At 43.6% G+C, this 19680-nt stretch overlaps 1 protein-coding gene across 1 annotated transcript; it reads left to right on the top strand.

Moving 5' to 3' along the window:
- The first annotated feature begins 738 nt into the window (after positions 1 to 738).
- On the top strand, positions 739 to 19440 carry PLAAT5 (phospholipase A and acyltransferase 5). Its single transcript, XM_049780863.1, has 5 exons — positions 739 to 812; positions 3171 to 3279; positions 15976 to 16084; positions 17417 to 17679; positions 19339 to 19440. Exons 1-5 carry the CDS (start codon positions 739 to 741, stop codon positions 19438 to 19440), a joined length of 657 nt encoding a protein of 218 aa, XP_049636820.1.
- The last annotated feature ends 240 nt before the right edge of the window (positions 19441 to 19680 follow it).

Raw genomic sequence — 19680 nt, 5'->3', positions numbered from 1 at the left:
CACTAGATTACAGGAACCTCCCCCCCAAATCCTCCGAGAGAGCCCCAGGTACTGTACCTGCCACCTAGTCCCCAGCCAACTGCTGTCCCCTAGTTGGATCACCCCAGGAATAGGGTATCCCCAGACAGTGTGGCCTGGTTCTGAACTTGCAACCGGCCTGGTTGAAGTCTTTCTCCAGGTCTCCCTGGTTCGAGGATCTCCCCTAAATATCCCCCCCCCAAAATATCTTGGAGATGGTGCCAACGTTTATTAGTGCAGATGAGGGGCCATTCTGGAAAAGAGCAGCCGTTGACAGTTAACGGAAATCAAGGATCTTTTGTGTGGCCGTTTGGGTCTAGTCCAGTCCTTCCCAGGAAAAGGGATTCGGGTGGCAGGTGCTCGCAGAGGACTTGAGAGCTTAAGGAGAGGCCTTAAAAGGTTTAAAGTTCTCTCTGCAACCGGCTCATCGACTCCCCCAAAGTCTCTCCCTGGGGACTTTGAAGATTTTGGTCAGAGGCACCCAGCTCTTTCCTCTCCCTCCTCGTGTCCCACGAAGATTCCTTTTATTCATCCAGAAATCTGCAGGCCCAAGCAGAGCCTGGCACGGTGTAGACATAGAGGAGATGCCCTCTGCTTGTCTTGTCAGGGTGCTCACTCCCCCCTCTCTGGCTCTTTGTTCTCCCCCCCTGAGAAAAGGGCAACCGAGGTTTGGTTTAACGAGCACCCCCTCCCTCTTCCCCTTGCAAACTAGAAGAATCTATGGCACCGTTGGTCCAACTCTCGGGCAGGAAACTGTTACGGTCCTTGGAACTGCGCCGAAGCTTGCGGCGAGGGTAAGTGAGGTTCACGGTGGAATGTATGGTCCCCAGAATTCACCAGGAGTGATTCTTTTTGTTGTTTGTTTGTTTTTGTTTTGTTTGGGGGTCACAGCCGGCAGTGCTCAGGGGTTACTCCTGGCTCTGCTCTCAGAAGTCCCTCCTGGCAGGCTCAGGGGACCATATGGGATGCCTGGATTCGAACTGGGGTCTGTCTTGTATTGGCAAAAGCCTTACTGCTATGCTTTCGCTCCGGCCCCCACCAGGAGTTATTCTTGGGTGCAGAGCCAGGAGAAACTCCTTGAGCACCGCTGGGTGTAGTCCAAACACACACACACACACACACACACACACACACACACACACACACACACAATCACAGGTGAAGTGCCCATCAGTAAGGAAGAGATTGGGGGCTCCTGGAAGTAATAGATTGAGAACAGTCACAGACCAAGCCTGAGTCCTCTGAGCTAGGTTGCCTGGCAGCTGGTTAGAGACACCCCCCCCACCCAGCCCCTGTGCATGCTCCAGACTGGGGAAGCACATCCCTCTTAGAGAGGCACTTTTGTTGTCAGGGAGTATAGTGGTTAGGGCTGCACAGTGCCAGACCCCTGACCTAAGATCCATCGGCAGCATTGTCTATGATCTCCAGGTAGACGGATCCCTGAGTACAGAGCCAGGAGTTAGCCCTGAGGACTGTCTACTGTGTCCCAGCCCACACCCCCACATAATCTCCCCATAAAAACATAGGGCACTTCCAACATGGCCAGTTGATCTCATTAATGGTGGACAAGAAAGACCTTCCTGCATTTCCCTTAGGTAGCTTGCAGGGAAAGAGTGCCAGGGCCTTGAGCCTCTTTTTAAGATTCAGAAGGACTAGAGCGATAGTACAGTGTGGAGGGCGTTTGCCTCGCACGCAGTCGACCAGGGTTTGATCCCCAGCATCCCATAGGTTCCCCCAAGCCTGCCAGGAATAATTTCTGAGCACAGAGTCAGGAGTAACCCCTGAGCACTGCCAGACATGATTGAAAAAAAATTCGGAAGAGCTGAGTTAGTTACCCTGAAATCAAAGGGTCCCGAACTTCCCACTATATTGCTGTCATTTGAAGGAGGGGGAACAAAATAGGGGCAAAGTAAACTCCATTTTTGAGATGTGTGTTTATATAATATACACATAAAAAGTATATATAAAATATAAAAATATATATACAATATATAAATATATTTATAAGTAAATATAAAAATTTAGAAGTATACACATATGGGATACATGTATATCTAAATATATGTTTATATATCTAAAATATATATACATGTAAGATATATATAAAATATATGTAAATATAACATGTCATATGACAAACTTATTATATATAGCAAGCTGTACATTTTAAATATATACCAATATGTAAGAATGTATAAAATACAGTATATATGTTTTACAAATACATTTATATATGCACTATTTCGATGCCACAGTCAACAGTGCCTGAGGAGCACTCATAGCTCTGTGCTGGGCTCTGCTCCCAGCAGTCCGCTATGTCAGTGAGCTCCTGACAGCTCAGTGAGATAAGCAACAACCTCCCAGATTTATAGATAGATAAACCCTCAGTGTCAGACCTGTTAGTTTAGGCTTGTTAGTTTGGATCCTTTGGGCAGGTCTTTTGAACCTCAATATATTTCACTCAACTGTACTTCTCAAGGCCGTAACCTTCTCTTCACTTTTAATCCTCTTTAACAGTTTGAAGGGGCAAAGAATATCATGTTCCTTCATAATACTTGCCATTAGTGTTACAGTCCAAAAGAATTTCTCAGAAAGATGGAGTACGTTATTTGCAGAGCTTGCTCCAGAGTTAAAGAGGAAATATATACATGTAAGATGTATATATAAAAAATGTGTGAGAGTGAAAGTGAGGCAGTTGGAGAAGGGTGGTACCTTGTACTGTAAGACATAGCCTGGGGTTACTACATGAAAATGAAAAATCTAACAAATAAAAAACCTAGATGTCAGTACCTCTGATGACTTTAGAAAAAGATCATTAGCAAAACAAAACCAAACAAAAAAGAAACCCCAGCATACAATTCTAAAAGCTACTTGTATGATTAAAATATTGATAAAAATTAGCATTTTTATAAGTGTGATCCAAAAACAAAACAAAAAATAAAATATTAACCTTTTAATCAAACAATTGTTTAAACATCAATAAAATGCACTTCCTGTCTTGGACAGCTAATGGCACTCAAGGAAGCAAATATACTGGGGAGATGTTCCCTAAAAATCTCAAAACTGAAGTTACGTAAACTTAAAGCAATGAAGGTTACTCTGTGATTCTGAAACAGTGTTCTGTGTTATCTGGGTGATCATCTTTTATTTAGGGAGCGGGCCACAAAAAAACTAGAGACCACATTCAACCAGAAGATGGCAGAGTTGGATTTCACTTTGAAACATGAGACTGAAGGCGAGTTAACCAAGCAGGAAGTTGAGGTGGGTATCCCCTAAATCCTTGTGACCTTATATAGAAAGTATATTTTATTTAGACTCTTTGCTAGGTTAAGTTGATTGGGGACACATTACTTATTCCTAATAATTCTTTAAAAGCAGCTTTATCAAGCTATTGAGTTGTACTGAGGTTTCATTGACATACCCGTGAACTATATAGAGTAAGCTATAATTTTTGGGGGGTGGTCACACCCGGCAGCGTTCAGGGGTTACTACTGGCTCTACGCTCAGAAATCGCTCCTGGCAAGCTCGGGAGACCATATGGGATGCCGGGATACCAACCACCATCCTTCTGCATGCAAGGCAAATGCCCGACCTCCATGCTATCTCTCCAGCCCCAAGCTATAATTTTTTTAAGTTGGACATTTTAAAAATAATCTAGTGTTCTAGTTATCATATACCTATGGCAGGAAACCCTCATTATATAGCCTGTGGAGTTTTCCCCCACATGACTTTTATAACATGAAGAGAGAAGAGGTAGTAGCTTCGAGAAGAAAATCTTTTTTTTTTGTTTGTTTTTTTTTGTTTTTTGGCCACACCCGTCTGATGCTTAGGGGTTACTCAGAAATTGCCCCTGGCTTGGGGGGACCATATGGGACGCAGGGGGATCGAACCGTGGTCCTTCCTTGGCTAGCGCTTGCAAGGCAGACACCTTACCTCTAGCACCACCTCGCCGGCCCCAAGAAGAAAATCTTAACCATTTTCTCCCTCCCCACTTCTCTCACCTGGGGAAGCAACTAGAGAAATCTAGGACAAAGTCTGCTCTGAACCCCTGCACAATGCAGACCTTCCATCTCACTAGCCCCCATGAGGCGCTGTTCTACCCAGCATGTGAGACGATTCCCCCAACACCCAATTTTTCGGGGAGCCCGGATTCAGGCTGGAGCCAAGAATTGCTCTTTGCAGGAAAGAAAAGTCAGTCCTAGGCCTTACCCAGGCCTTTCTTTTTTTTTTTTTTTGCCCAGGCCTTTCAAGTTTGTCTTTCCCTCACAGAAAAAGAATTTCAGGAGGAGGTGAAGAGTGAAGTAAAACTGGGTTTATTTTGAAATTATGAAGAAAGGAGAGAGAGAAGAGCAAGAAGAGAGGAGAGAGAAAGTGAGGGGAAAGGAGAGAAGTGAATGGAAAAGAGAGAGAGAGAGAGAGAGAGAGAGAGAGAGAGAGAGAGAGAGAGAGAGAGAGAGAAGAGGCAGAAGAGAGAGAAATGCAGTCTTCCTTAGTCCAACTGAATTTCTGTAGGCTTTCTCTAGACCTGCCCCTATGCCCCATGCAGAGTTTTCTTCCTAGGCCAGAGCTTGTTGCTAGTTGGTTGTCAAATGGAGGCCTGGGAACAGTTGATGATCTATTTTTGATGTTATTTTTCTGGCCTCTGCTCCTGCTAGAGCTTCTCTCTGTGAGGAGTCCAGCCTTCTTTGGTTCAAGTCTTACCACGTCTTAGTTCCCATATCTACAACGTGGGTTCTGGCCAATAACACTCTTAGGTCTGGTGACAAAGTGACTTCTTCAAATCCCCAAAGCCATGGTTTGGATTATGTCCTGAAAACTCATTGCCAAGCAGGCTTCCTTAACTGCTTGTCTGCCTGTTTAAGTCATAATCAAGATAATGAAGGGGGGGGGCAAGTGATAGTACAGTGGATAAGGAGTTTGCCTTGCACATAAGCAACCCCCTTTCAACCCCCAGCATCCCATATGGTCCCCCAAGATAACATATCTATGGGTAACCCCCCAAAAATGATCACCTTCAAATTCCTCCCTCTTCCCATTTCACCCCACCCAGGCAATAAGTTTGCAGCCATTACAGACTAGTTTGTGTTTTCTAGAAGTTTCCATAAACGAAATAATGCTGGAGGTACTTTTGTGAGTGTGCCATCTCTCACCTGGTTTTGTACAACTCTCCGAGTTAGAACCATGCTGTTTCATGCTGTCATTAATTTATTCTCTTTACATTATCAAGTAGCATCTCATTGCTTAGGTGTGATCATAGTTTTTCTGGTGTCTATTCAACTTGTTGATGGGTATTTGGTTATTAGCTTGGACTGTTATAGATTTAGCTGCTTTGAACATTTGTTAAACTCTTTGTGCAGCTCTTGGTTCTGTGTCGGTCTCTCTCTCGATGACCTAGGAATGGAATCTAGTAGATGCCTGTTGAATAATTGTTTTCCCAAGTTGTTCTCCATTCCCACCATCAGTCTATAAGAAGACTTAAAATCCTCTCTCATGTTCATCTACATTTGCTCATAAATATTCCCCCATCTGAGACTATTTACCTGTCACCTCATTCCTGATAATTACCACCTGTGACTTTTTTTCTGATATATTTAGATTTTCTTAATTTGCTTTTGGGCCACACTTGGCATATCTTGTTTTTCTTCACTCAGAAATCACTCCTGGAGAGCTTGGGGGAGGGGGGACCCTATGGGATGCCAGGGTGGGCTTCATGCAAAGCAAGTACTCGACCTGCGGCACTATCTCCTGCCCGGCCTTCAAAATAATTTGTATGTGAAGAAAACTGAAGAGATTGAAGCTGTTGATTATGAGGTGACCTAGTTTGAGTTGCAGATTCTTGGGGTCTGCTAGGAGATGATCATTGGGTACACTAGAACTCATTGTTGAAGTCAGGTAAAGGGCAGGAGACTCTTATGCTCTTGAATAAAGTAATCAAAAAAAATTTTTTTGGTCACACCTGGTGTTATTCCTGTCTATAAGCTCAGAAATCGTTCCTGGCTTGGAGGACCATATGGGATGGCGGGGGATCAAACCGCAGTCCATCCTAGGCTAGCACAGGCAAGGCAGATGCCTTACCACTAGCACCACCACTCCAGCCCCTAAGTAATCGATTGGGGGAGGGGTGGATCACACCCAGAAGCGCTCAGGGGTTACTCCTGGCTCTATGCTCAGAATTGATCCTGGCAAGCTTGGGGGGACCGTATGGGATGCCGGGATTCGAACCACTGTCCTTCTGCACTCAAGGCAAATGCACTACCTCCAAGCTATCTCTCCGGCCCAAGTAATTGATTTTTTATCTCTCCTAACATACAAGAACAGGAAAGTAGCACTTCTGCAAGTTAGCTATACTAGTCAGAAATGTCAAGATGTCAACTTCTTTTACTGGTCAAGGGAATGATGGAACCTAATCATTAAGAATTTTAGCTTCTAGGTTCGATCCCTGGCATCCCATATAGTCCTCTGTGCCTTCCAGGAGTGATTTCTGAGCGCATAGCCAGGAGTAACCTCTGAGCGTCACCAGATGTAGCCTAAAACTACCCCCAAATTTTTGTTTTGGCTTCTTTGGGGGCAGAAAGATAGCACAGGGTGTAAGATAATTGCATAGCTCACCCTTGTTCCCTTCCTGGTTCTCTCCCTGGCACCACAAATGGTTTCCTGGCCAGCTCCAGGAGTGATCCCTGAGCAAAGAGCCAGGATTATAATCCCTGACCACAAGCAGGTCTGACCCAAACCTTGCTAGCCCCCTAGCTCCCCTTATAATAAAAGCATTTGTTTCTCTTTGAAGAGCATTTTAGCAGGAGGTTACAACAACACTCTCTAGAATGTTTCAAGACCATTTTGTTCAAATGCTACTTCCGAGAACAGAACAAGTTGGGGAAAGGTTGTGAATATTTATGAGGCCCCCTCATTGCACAATATAGCAAGGTTGATATTCTTGTAAATGTTTTCAACTTAATACCTTGTCAAGTCAGATTCTTTAGCAAGCTCTGCGCTGCAGGAAGCTATGGGCTGTCCCTGTCCCTGCAGGATGTCATCCTTCTCAATGCTCTAGAGAAGCATTTGTTTAAAAACAGACAGGCAGGTCCTTGGGAGCTTAGTGCAGGGAAGCTGGGCACATGGGTGGGAGGTGTGGTATTGGAATGATGCATGCATGCAAGCGTCATTAACAATATTGCAAATCATAATAGTTCAATAAAAATGGAAACACCAAAAAAAACTTACAAAGACTTGCACTTCTAGGTTTGGGAATCTCATTTAATAAACTTATAGTCAAAAAGAGAGGAGCACAAGATTATTTTATTACAAATATTTTGTAGAATCATCATGAATTACAGAGAATTCAATGCTATTCGTTACTGAATTTTAGGAATACTATGTTCCAGCCCCACTTTCCCTCCCTTCGCCCAGCCTGCCTCTTTGGCAGCCCTGTTATGTCTTTTATTCTTTTCTTTTCTTCCTTTTTATGCACTGTGGTTAACTCTACTGTTAACTAAGAGGGTATTATGCATGTCACAACCTCTTTTCAGCATTTCATTCTGGTCCAGAGTGACTGCTTCCCTCTATCATTGTATTAATGGTCCCTTCCCTGGGCCTTGCCCATCTCAATATCATTTTAATATTTGCATGTTGGGAAAAATGTTTTAAGAGATCATTTTTCTCAGTAACAGTAAAGGACAGCATCTAAAGCATTCCTTACTGCATTTCCTGTCCAGAGGAGATCTGGGACGCTGTCTGATCCTTGCCCTCAAGGTTGGTCCATATAGACTATTTAGAGAAACATATATATAATAAGAATATATATTATATGTGAGTAGCAGCACCACCAGCTCCCCAGAGAGACTTCTGTACAATGTCCATACTTGGCTTCATCACTAGAGAATTAGCCCAAAAGTCTGGCCATGGCTGCCAACTGCCAATTCTTCTGTTTCCATCTTAATAAAATAAAGGTCTGAGCATGCATCCTTGAGTTTATTTTTCTCCTCTAATATTAATTGCCCATTATCAGATGCCTGAATAATGTCTCCCATCTTCTAATCTAACTCCCATCTTGGTTGCATTCGCAGGCCCTTCAAAACATATAGAATTACTTACTGATTTACTTACTAAGGCCAAGATTGGGCCCAAGAAATGAATGTACCTTGAAGTGCCAACCCTTTTCCTGAAATGAAGCCTTGGAGATTTCAGGCCCATTCTGGCCATGGTTGCCAACTGCCAGCTCTTCGTTTCCATCTTAATAAAAATAAAGGTCTGAGCATGCATCTTTGAGTTTATTTTTCTCTAATTGCCAATTCTCAAATGCCTGAACGATGTTTCCCATCCTCTAACTCCCCATCTTGGTTGCATTCACAGGCCCTGCCAAAGACACATAGAATTACTTACTGATTGATTTACTAAGGCCAAGATTAGGCCCAAGAAATGAATTACCGAGAGGTGCCAATCCTTTTCCTGAAATGAAGCCTTGGAGATTTCAGGTCTAGTCTTGCCATTCGAGATGTCTCCTCACCTTGTTGTCTTCCCTCATAGCATCTTCAGTTTCTCCTGGTTTCACTCCTTTCCCACAACTTCCTCTCTACAGTTTGATGAACCCAAGTCTTTTTCCTCCTCACAGCCTCCTCAGCCAACTACCAGAGACTTCTGTTTTCACATCCAGCTTATAACAAGTGCAACATACATGCCCCTCTGTTTCCCCTGCCTTTACATTTATAAGTTGAGGTCCTACTATCCCCAAGAAAGTTGTATTTGATACGCAGTGATTATGTTGAATATGTTTAATCAAGGTCATATGAGTTGAGGCCCTGATCTGATCTAGTCAGAAACTTGGGAGAGCTGATTGGCTCCTTTTTGTATAGTGAAGTCATGTGAGCACAAAAGAAGATATTGACTGCCTACAGTCCAGGATAGAGACTAGGAGATGAAGTCCTTCTTGCTGGCCCTATGATCTTGGACTTCCAAGCTTCTGGGAATCAAAGAAAAGGACTTAGTCTACTAGAGCATCCATAGCCATAAATAATGGTCTCCTCTCAGGAGACACCACCAGGACCCACCTCTCTGGATGTTGATTGCTGTATTTTTGGTTCTGTAATTCAGCTACATACATGTAATAACATATAATAAACCTTTACATGATCAGTGTGTCCAAGACATCTGACCCTTTTCTCTTTTACCACTCATCCACCATATCTTTTAGGGGGTCACACCCTGGGGTGTTCATGGGTTACTTCTGGCTCTTCATTCAGGAATCACTTTGGGTGGGCTTGGGGGGGACTATATGGGATGCTGGGAATCAAACCTGGATGCATGCAAGGCAAATGAATGCCCTACTAGCTATACTATTGCTCCAGCCCCTATGAATACTTTTTGATTGAGTGTATAAAAGAATTTCTGGGCTTGGGAATAATGTATTCACTGCAAAGGATTAAAAATCAATTCACAAGGACAGATTCATAATTAGGCATGATTCACTCCATCAGGGCTTATTTTGACATTGCAGTAGAAAGGAACAATATCTCTGCTCTCTCCAAAACCCTACTAAAGACCTGTTAAATAGCTTCTAAGTGGGAGAGAGGAATTTGAACCAGATCTCTGAAGAACAAAATCTGTGTTCATTCCCTGCCTCTATAGCTCTCTCAGACACTAAATTATATTCTCTCTTTTGTGTGATGTCAGCATTTGGAGGTTCCAGATTGAATGTCTTGAGTTTCCATCTGGTCTTTGGCAATAGCCAATAGCAAACTAACATGGGTGCTTTAACGATTTTTCCATCTGCTTCAAGCTTTCTGCATCTGTGGTAAGACCTGGTCCTGGATTGGCCCAAGAAGGCAAAAAAAAAAAAAAAAAAAAAAAAAACAGTCTAGAGGCTTCACATTTTTACTCCCTGGAATTTGAAGTAATGCCCTTACTTTGGGATTGTGTTCATGTCCACCAGAACAATAGGAGGGAATATGCCCTCTTTCTACTTAGCTGCTTACCCACTTTCCAGGGCTGCACCTGTCAGACTGATGAAATTTTCAGAACCTCATTATCCTGGCGCCTTACAAAAAAAGCCCAGTTATAAGTGATGCCTGATCCCAGGAGGAGAGCCAGAGCTAGGTTGCCCACCTGCACAGAGGAAGATGGAGGGGATGGAAATAACATTTTTTGAAGACAGAGACAGAGAGATAGACAAAGAGACAAACACACAGATTAACAAGAGAGACAGAGATAGACACAGAGACTGACAAAGACAAACAAACTGGCCTGGGAATGTGGAGTTAGTGTCAGGAATGTTTGCTCAGGAGGGTGTTGACATCCAAGTCCAGAGATTGTTAGAAAGGGGGCACAGGGCTGGCAAATGCTTTTGAATGGATGTTGCCATTCAAGTCACCAGGAATGCGGGATAGAGAAGTCTTAAACACATACTAAAAGGATCAGAAGTTTGTTTTTATTTTTTTAATAGTCTAGAGGTATTTTTATTTTTGAAAAACCACCTCTCAGGCCATGAACTCATAGAGGTGGGTTAAGGCGTCTTCCCATTGGTTCTTGTAAATTGCGTTTCTCTGGGTGGACAGGTTGGTACCTCCGGTGAGTCCAAGTCCCTCTCTCTTTGACTTCTTTTCCTGATCGTCTTCCTTCTCCTGTTTCAGGAGACTGGCTTGACTCTTAGAATGCTGATATGCTCAATGCGAACATAAAATCTCTTGGCAAAAATCTTGCCCTTCACTTGTTTATGAGGATGCCAACAGCATGTTGGGAGCATTGTTGACCCTGCCAGTTTTGCCATGGTAATATTGGTGGAACACTTCTTTTTGAGCAGCGCCCATTCCCTTTTGTTCCACGATGTCCCCTTTCTTGTAGATCGCGTGATGTGGCCAAAGGAACAATTTCATGTAGCGAGTGTCCATGGTGTTAGTAATATTTGTGATTTCTTTGAAAAAGCTGGAAGTTGGCAGTTTTGCTAAACAGCAACTTTTATGTCTGCCTTTTCTACTGTTTTTACTAGCTATCGACGTGAAAGTGTTGAAACTGTTGCTCTAGAAGACTATTAAGTCTCTAGTGAATCTTAATTCAATTTTTTTCTTTCTTCTTTTTTTTTTTTTTTTTTTTTTGGAGGCAGGCACACCCAATGGTGTTCAGGGAAGTTACTCCTGGCTATGTGCTCAGACATTGCTCCTGGCTTGGGGTGTCAGGGATCGAACCCAGGTCTGTCCTGAGTCAGCCATGTGCAAGAAAAATGCCCTATCACTGAGTTATCACTACAGTCCCTTGATTCAATTTTTTAATCTATCAATCCCTATCCTGTCATAGTCAAAGTATAAAATAAATCCTTAAGATTCTAAAATCCCCCCTTCTTCTTCACTCTTCAGTCCTAGAACCTTCTTTTTCCTGAAACTCCAAAGCTTGTTCAACACTCTTGGTGACCAGAGTGTGGATTTCTTATTTTTGTGACTTAGACTAGCATCACAATATATTGTGATATATATCCATCAGGATACAAGCAAGACTAGTGAAGAATAGATGGATGAATTGGTAACTGGGAATGACTCTGGCAGATGGAGTGGGAATAGCTGGACTAATAGGAGAAGACCTAGCAGGTACCACATGCTCCTCAGGAGAATGTATATATTCTGTCCATCTTGTTCTATGGAGCTTTGCCTTCCAGAACATGCTCTGGATGAGGGAACTGGCTATTGATAAGGGCTCATAAATAAGGAAGGGTCATAGATTTAGACTGTAGGTAGGAAAGAGCATTGATCAGGACTGAAGGTAGGGAAGGGTCATAGGTCAGAACTCAATTATTGAGATTATATTCAATAAAGTGAGATAAGAGTGAGTTATGGGAACATAAATTCTTGTCCAGGGACCCTTCTGGGCTCTATTTTATCTGCCCCATGATCCACCTTTTACACCTTTATCAGTGCCAGTAATAGCCCAAGAGCTATCTGACTGACTTCTGGCACCTTTGGGAGATCTCTTCTCTCTTGTCACATGGTACTTTCTTGATTTTCCTTCCTGAAATCCAGACTAAGATCTGCTTGATCTCTCTAGGTTGCTGTATCAATAAGGATGGGTTTTCCTATGTCTGGTTTATGTAAGAGTTTGGGGGATTTGTGGCCTTAAATCTGTTAGGCTTGACAAATGTTAAGTTTGCAACTCAATAATAATTTATTTAAAATAAAGACATTAGATTTAATTAGTTCTCTTTCCCACTTACTCACATGTGTCTGAAGACTTGTATATTATTATGACTTAAAAAGGTCATTTAAAATGACTTAACAGTCATTTAACTGCTTGTCCATCTCAGTCATGTAAACATGTCACCAGACTTAGTTTTCATAAATGAGTTTTATAATGTTTGAAATTTGGGCTTCTTTATGAATATTTTAAAAAGCATGGCCCCAATTCTTTTGCCACTTACTGGGGCTAATGCATTTACTTAAAATGCTATATTCTTTTTAGTATTTAAGTCACGTAAAGGATACTTGCAATTTGTTAATTGTTTTTCTTTCTTTCTTTTTTTTTTTTTGATCTTCAAGAGAGAAGGAATTCATCTACTTTGATTAGTCTCTTCTAGACTCCAAGTCGCTTAGCTCACACTCTCCTGTTATATCACAAACCCCCAAGTTTTTAGGGAGAGATACATTCATAGCTCTTCCTCTAACAGTGGTTCTCAAACTATGGCCCGCGGGCCACATATTGTATTTGTATCTGTTTTGTTTCTTCATTGCAAAATAAGATATATGCAGTGTGCATAAGAATTCGTTCATAAGTTTTGTTTTTACTATAGTCAGGCCCTCCAATGGTCTGAGGGACAGTGAACTGGCCCCCTGTTTAAAAAGTTTGAGGACGGGGCCGGGCGGTGGCGCTGGAGGTAAGGTGCCTGCCTTGCCTGCGCTAGCCTAGGACGGACCGTGGTTCGATCCCCCGGCGTCCCATATGGTCCCCCAAGAAGCCAGGAGCGACTTCTGAGCACATAGCCAGGAGTAACCCCTGAGCGTCACAGGGTGTGGCCCAAAAAACCAAAAAAAAAAAAAAAAAAAAAAAGTTTGAGGACCTCTAGGATTATGGTAAATGAAAATGGCAATCTTGTGAGGAGTCTTATTCTACACTGATTTGAAGCACCCTATACATGATACTCATTTGCCTTTGTTTTTCCTTTAAGGGCAGAAAAAAAAGAAATTTTGGCTTGGTGAATAGGGTGTGGAACTTTTAGTCTTAGTTCTGCCACTGGATGTGCGTCTATGGTCAAATAACATTTGTCTTGGCCTCAATTCTTCCATGTAATATTAAAGGTATATGTAAGTGGTCTGCTTCATGCCCCTAAAAAAGTCCCTTCCTCAAATGAGCAAGACTTTGACATGGCTTAAAGAGTTTAGGAAATCTTCCCTCAAAGGCAATGATGAAGGTAGACAAATCTGTCAAAGAACAGTGTGAAGCTTTTAGACCAATGGCATATAGCAACTTGAGGAGCGTTGGCTCAAGCAAGTTCAATGAATCTCAGAATCTCAGAACAGGGAACATCTGTAGCACAACCACCCATATCTCTCCAAATTCTTTTGTTTTGTTTTGTTTTTGGGCCACACCCGGTAATGCTCAGGGGTTACTCCTGGCTATGCGCTCAGAAGTTGCTCCTGGCTTGGGGAACCATATGGGACACCGGGGGATTGAACCGTGGTCCGTCCAAGGCTAGCACAGGCAAGGCAGGCACCTTACATCTAGCGCCACCGCCCGGCCCCATCTCTCCAAATTCTTATTGGAGAAATTGTATTTGGTTGACTAGACATGACGATTAGACTCTATCTGGAGCAGAGTGTAGAAAATTGAATGCCTTGGGATGTTGTTGAAAACAATGGTTATTCAGAGACAACTAAAGAGAATATTGGAAAGTTGTTGCATGTACCTGGTGGTCAGAAAGGGATGCACAAGACTGCACACACATGTTGAGATTTTGTGAGATCCCAAAGCAAAAGATAAAACAGACGTACAGCCTTGAGAATTTTGAATGAATTCTCCATAACACACTGAGCTCCCTCAACAAAGGTTGGATTCATTAGCTTGAGAAGTGGCTCATCACCTTAGTCTTAATCCCAAATCCCGGTCAATCACTGGCATATTTCTAGCATAAAAAAAAAAATCGGGGGGGGGGGGACTGGAGAGATAGCATGGAGGTAATGCGTTTGCCTTGCATGCAGAGGGTCGGTGATTTGAATCCTGGCATCCCATATGGTCCCCCGAGCCTGCCAGGAGCGATTTCTGAGCATAGAGCCAGGAGCAACCCTTGAGCGTTGCCGGGTGTGACCCAAACACAAAAACAAAAAAATCGGGGTTCAGAGGGGAGTGTATATGACAAGGAAAGTGATTCTAAAGTTGATATGGAAAGGCAAAGGAAGACATCAGTCAAGCTAATATTGGAAATGTACAAAATCGTTTAGGCAAAATGGAGCCATTTGTGGAGTCATAAAATGAAACACTGACCATATTCTGCTCCCTGATGAATCATCTCAATATTGCACAAAGTCAAGGCATGAGACCTCATATTGCAGGAATCCACTGGACATGAAGTGGTCAGAGAAGCAAATCTATAGAGATGTAAATTAGTTAGTTGCCTGGGGTGAAGGGAGCTGAGGAACCAGAAAGGAGAGAGTGTCCAGCTTGGAGGACAAGGTTATAGGGCATGTGAATGAAGAAGTACGGGGGTAGGGGGTGGAATGGTGTACATGGACAAATCTACATTTGGACTGGGCACAGAGGAAGAGTGGCTTAGAATGGCTGCCTTGCAAGTGTATGATAACAAGTTCAAATCCCCAGGCCATCCTTGGTGGCATGGCAAAACTGTCCCAACCTTCAGTGAAGCCTGGTCCTGTCTGAGCACCATAGAGAGCTGCAGCACCCCAGAGCGCCACCCCACAAATGCTGTGGGAGCATAGCATGTGTGCCAGTGCGACCCCTGGTGGGCCTCATCAGCAACAACAACAAAGACCTGGGTTGTGGTTGGTGATGTTCACAGATCCTGCCAATTTACTAAGACTAAGAGGGCTGCATACTCTGTGTAAACCAGAGTTTGACCGGAAAATTGAGGGGATAAGTGGAGTACTTCTAAGCCGGCTTTCCCAGCATGCTCTTTTCTTTCTCGTTCTCTTCTGGACAAGCTCAGCATCAGCTGGGGAGGAAGAAGGAAGCGGGCATCAGAACACAAGACTCAATTTTGATATGCTGGGGCATATTCTTAGAGTAGAAGAATGTGGATTAAGAAAAATCCTTTCTTCTTCTCTCCTGTACCCTGCATCCTTACCAGTTTGGATTGGTGGTGTCTCAATCTGGTTTGAATTTCTTTAAATTGTGGTAAGAACAATCAGTGAGAGTTTATCTCTTGGGGATGGAATTGATAGTACATCAGGTGAGGTGCTTGCAATTCATGAGACTGATCTGAGTTTGATCCCTGGCATCACCTATGGATCTCCCAACCCCATGCCAGAAGTGATCTGTTAAGGGCAGGACCAGAATAAAAGCAAGAAGGGAGTGCTACAGAGGACAAAGAGATCAGCTCTCTAAAAGTCATGTCAATAATGCTGAAATGTACATGTACATGTATAATATTACTACTGATCAATACTAATAGAAGAGTGTCAATATAAACACTAAGCTATATCTCTGATCACTGACTCTAACTCTCTTACATGACTGACACTAAACACTCTTTGAATTAACTACACCCTATCTCTTTCAGCTCACAGCAAATGTCATTCTCCTCTTGCCTTCTGAGTTTGACTATTTCCAATCCCTCCTATAAATGGAACCAGGAGCTTGTCCTTCTGTCACTTCCTAAATGGTCCTGTATGTGACAAGAGCTCTCCTCCACTCTGGGTTTTTCTGTAAAGTGAGGAAACATGTCGTCAAACTGAGTGAAGTTGATCCTTAAATTGGGGCTCTGGGGTACCGAGGGCAGACAAGTTTCTTTTATCCTTTTGTTTTCTGTCACAGGAAAAGGCAAGACCCCAACCCGGAGACCTGATTGAGATCTTTCGCATTGGCTATGAGCACTGGGCTATCTATATGGAAGATGACTGCGTGGTTCACCTGGCTCCCCCAAGTAAGAGTGGGAGCACTATTGAAATATTGATACTGTTAAAGTTGGCAGGGCAAATAGAAGTGTAGGCTGTTATTGTATTCCTTGACTGCTCCCCTTAGCAGTCGACCAACCCCAAAGCATTACTGGACCTTATGGAATTTATTGGATATAGAATTTGATCTCTTGTCTACCCCACATGATCAAGTCTCCCCCTGCCCCACCAGCACAATGTGAAGTGTTTCCCAGATGTTTACAAGCTTGTCACTTTATCCTGCTGTCCCCAAACGCTGTGTCTAACTTCCTTATAACCTTTGACCTTCCTTATCCCCTTTGAACCCTGATTTTCATCTTGTCATCCACACTTTTCACCCTGTCCCAGGATGCTTAACCCTCCATCCTTCAAAGAAGGCTGAGTGTAAAATGGAGGTGAATTTTGGGGGGAGATTCGATGGGGAGGAGGTTTTGACAACAGATGATTACAGTATAGAGTGGGAAAGAATTTAAAAGGGGGGAAATCCAGAGGCTCCAAAGAGAAGCAGTTCCTCCAGCAATTCAAGGGTTGCTTAGGCAGTGTAGAACACCTCTTAGTGCAAAGAGAAGAGTATTCAAGATTATTCAAGAAGACCAGGTTCAACTGAAACACCAATATCACTTGATCAAACTGGGATACCAAATGATCAAAATGAGAGACTTGATTGAGGAAAGTGATTACCAGCTAGTGATCAATGGCCAGGAGGGGAAGGGAAGTAACAGTACTGTCTTCACATGCTGTTCCGTGGCTCCCCAGTTCGTTGTTTGTTTGGTTTTTGGTTTTTGGTCACATCCGGCACGCTCGGAGGTTCTCCTGGCTCTATGCTCAGAAGTCGCTCCTGGCTCTATGCTCAGAAGTCGCTCCTGGCAGGCTCAGGGGACCATTTGGGATGCTGGGATTCAAACCACTGTCCTTCTGCATGCAAGGCAAATAAAATGCCTTACCTCCATGCTATCTCTCTGACCCCATGACTCCCCAGTTTTAAAAAGTGAGTTGGGCCTTCTGGTTGCTTCAGGTCCAGTTTGGTCCACGTACACACATTTATTCTCTTTACTGCATGCGCTCAAGAAACACTGGCCAGTTAGCAGGATGTATGTGTCTGTTTGCTGGAGCCCCTCCCCACCATCAATTCTAAGTTTTATTTCAGAACATCCTGCTATGAGAAAGCCTTGAACAGAGGTTAATTTGGTGCAGAGAACCTACAGGGAACCATAGAACTGATGCCCCCCCCCAGAACTTTCTTAATGGAAAACCCAGGTATTTGCTCCCTCACTTTCCTTTCTTTGCAGCTCCCCAATGTTTGTGTCTCTTCTGGCCCCCAGGTGAAGATTTCCAGGTGGGCAGCATCACATCCATCTTTAGTAACCAGGCAGTGGTCAAATACAGCCGGCTGGAGGATGTGCTGCATGGCTGCTCCTGGAAGGTGAACAACAAATTGGACAGCACCTACCTGCCACTGCCCGTGGACAAGATCATCCAGCGCACCAAAGAGATGATCAACCAGATAGTGCAATACAACCTGCTTGAGGGCAACTGTGAGCACTTTGTCAACGGCCTCCGATACGGCGTGCGCAGGAGTCAGCAGGTTGGTAACCCAGCTTCTTTGGGGCTGTTCTCTCCCTAGTGATGAGAACGGCCACCGCAGGTGCTTCACCATGAAGATCAAGTGTAACTCCGTGAAGCCTTAGTCTTAGAAGACCAGATGGCCTCTGGGGCCTTAGGAGTGTTGTCTCCACTCTAAATGTGTGATCAAACCATGTCATTGACACAAGGATAAAGTCATCTCCTGATGCATTTCCCAGATCATGTCCCCTCTGTCAACTAGCACATGTCTTGGTTTCTTCCATGAAGGAGAGGATCCTCAGATCTGTTAACTAAGAAGAGATAGAAAAGGTCCTTGGCAAATTAGTAATATGATATCAGGAAGATCCCACCCAAGCCAGAAAGATCTTACTGTCCTTGCTCAAGACATGGTTATTTTATTTAGTCTTTTGCTTCCTCGACAAAATAGGTAAAGTATGTAAATGGTTTATGGCTGAAGTTGCAGACTTGAAGACCATGTGGTCCACAGGCTTGTTTGGCTTGAATGAATCCTAATTTCTTGTTGATTTGACTTGCTAACATTAAAATATACAAGTGGTAGATACAAATCATCTGAATTCTTAGTATCTCCAAAACCAACAGATTGATCAGGCCATTGTTCCTCCCAGTTTCTCTGCCTGACACCTTGGGGGGGGGCAGTAATGGCTTCCCCTTTAAGTGAGAGTGCAGGATGGGGTGCCACCTGCCTGTTTTCCTTGAGTAATCTGCTTGACCTGTGCATATGGGATCTGAGTTTGTGAGGCCCTGCCTTGCTTGATGAGTTAAACGTGGTACAGTGTGCATGAGGGAGGATTTTGAATGCCTTGAATTTTTGTGGCAATTTAACATTTGTTAACATCTATTTGTTCTTTAAATCCCTGTGGTGAGCAGGGGAGCATACTCTTGTCTCTATAATAAATAAAAAAGAGAATCAACAGTTAAATATGTTAACTTCTTTTTATCTATGTTCTTAACTGGGATCACATTCCACGGCTTCTTTAGGAGCTTAGGAGACCCTTCTTGCCTCTCAAAACCCCTGACCACCCCTATTTTGACTTTCTGAGACTCCTAACTTTGCTTTCTGCCCTTTCCTGGTCCATACCCCTTTCTTTGAAGCCGTGCTCATGCTGGGAGATGTTGATGGGCTCTGAGGTAAGAGAGATCCCATATGTTAACAGAAGACCCCCTCCAATCTTAAGGATGAGGGAGAGACTAGAGAATAGTTTGCTTAGAACCCTGAGTCTAAAGGTCTAAAGGTCTAAAGCCCAAAGACCCAGGTCCAGTTATAAGTCCAAACTTGAATTCCTTGGCTTTGATTGGGTTCCAGGGGGTACCTATATGATGGAGGAGGGCCTTAGAGACTATACTCCTCTAAGGAGCACCCCTGGACCAAGTACATCTGAGTGAGAAAGGGAACCCAACATCTGGTGGCTTCCAGGGTGGGATATTGTGAAATTGGCAAGGAGTACCATAGGCCAATCTTGTCTACATTTCACGTAACTTTCAGGTCGTTGGAGCTAGGTTAGTCAGATACCTGCCTCCTATTGCAGTCTCCAAGCTGACTGACTTTTGAAGCCATGTGATTGAGGCAGGGTGACTGGGAGTGAGGCTGAGGGTCAGCCTAGCCACATCACTGAGTGCCTCGGGCTTGTCTGCTTTGCAGGTGGAACACATCCTGACGGAAGGAGCCAAGGCAGCGGGATCCATTATTTCTGCCATCGCGGATAGCATCAGCTCCAAATCTGTAACTTCCAGAAGATGCTGAAAACTCCAAAGTGGAGGGAGATAACTCTTGACATCAGCCCAATGAATGTGCCTCCTGTCTACCCTTTGCCTTCCTCTCTCAATTGGCCCCATGTAAGAAAATTATGAGCTTGGGAAGAATCTAGCTTGTATCCAATAACTTCTCTGGAAATATATCCAATATATGTGATCAGAGACTCTCCTGGGCTCTGAGGCTGGGAAGGGTCGGTCTATGGTCCAGTAGGCATCTACTAAGCTTTGC

The sequence above is a fragment of the Suncus etruscus genome, chromosome 9 (assembly GCF_024139225.1).
Source record: "Suncus etruscus isolate mSunEtr1 chromosome 9, mSunEtr1.pri.cur, whole genome shotgun sequence".
In the NCBI taxonomy this organism is placed as follows: domain Eukaryota; kingdom Metazoa; phylum Chordata; class Mammalia; order Eulipotyphla; family Soricidae; genus Suncus; species Suncus etruscus.
Note: the sequence above shows the minus strand (reverse complement) of the source record. Positions and strands in the feature narration are given on the sequence as shown.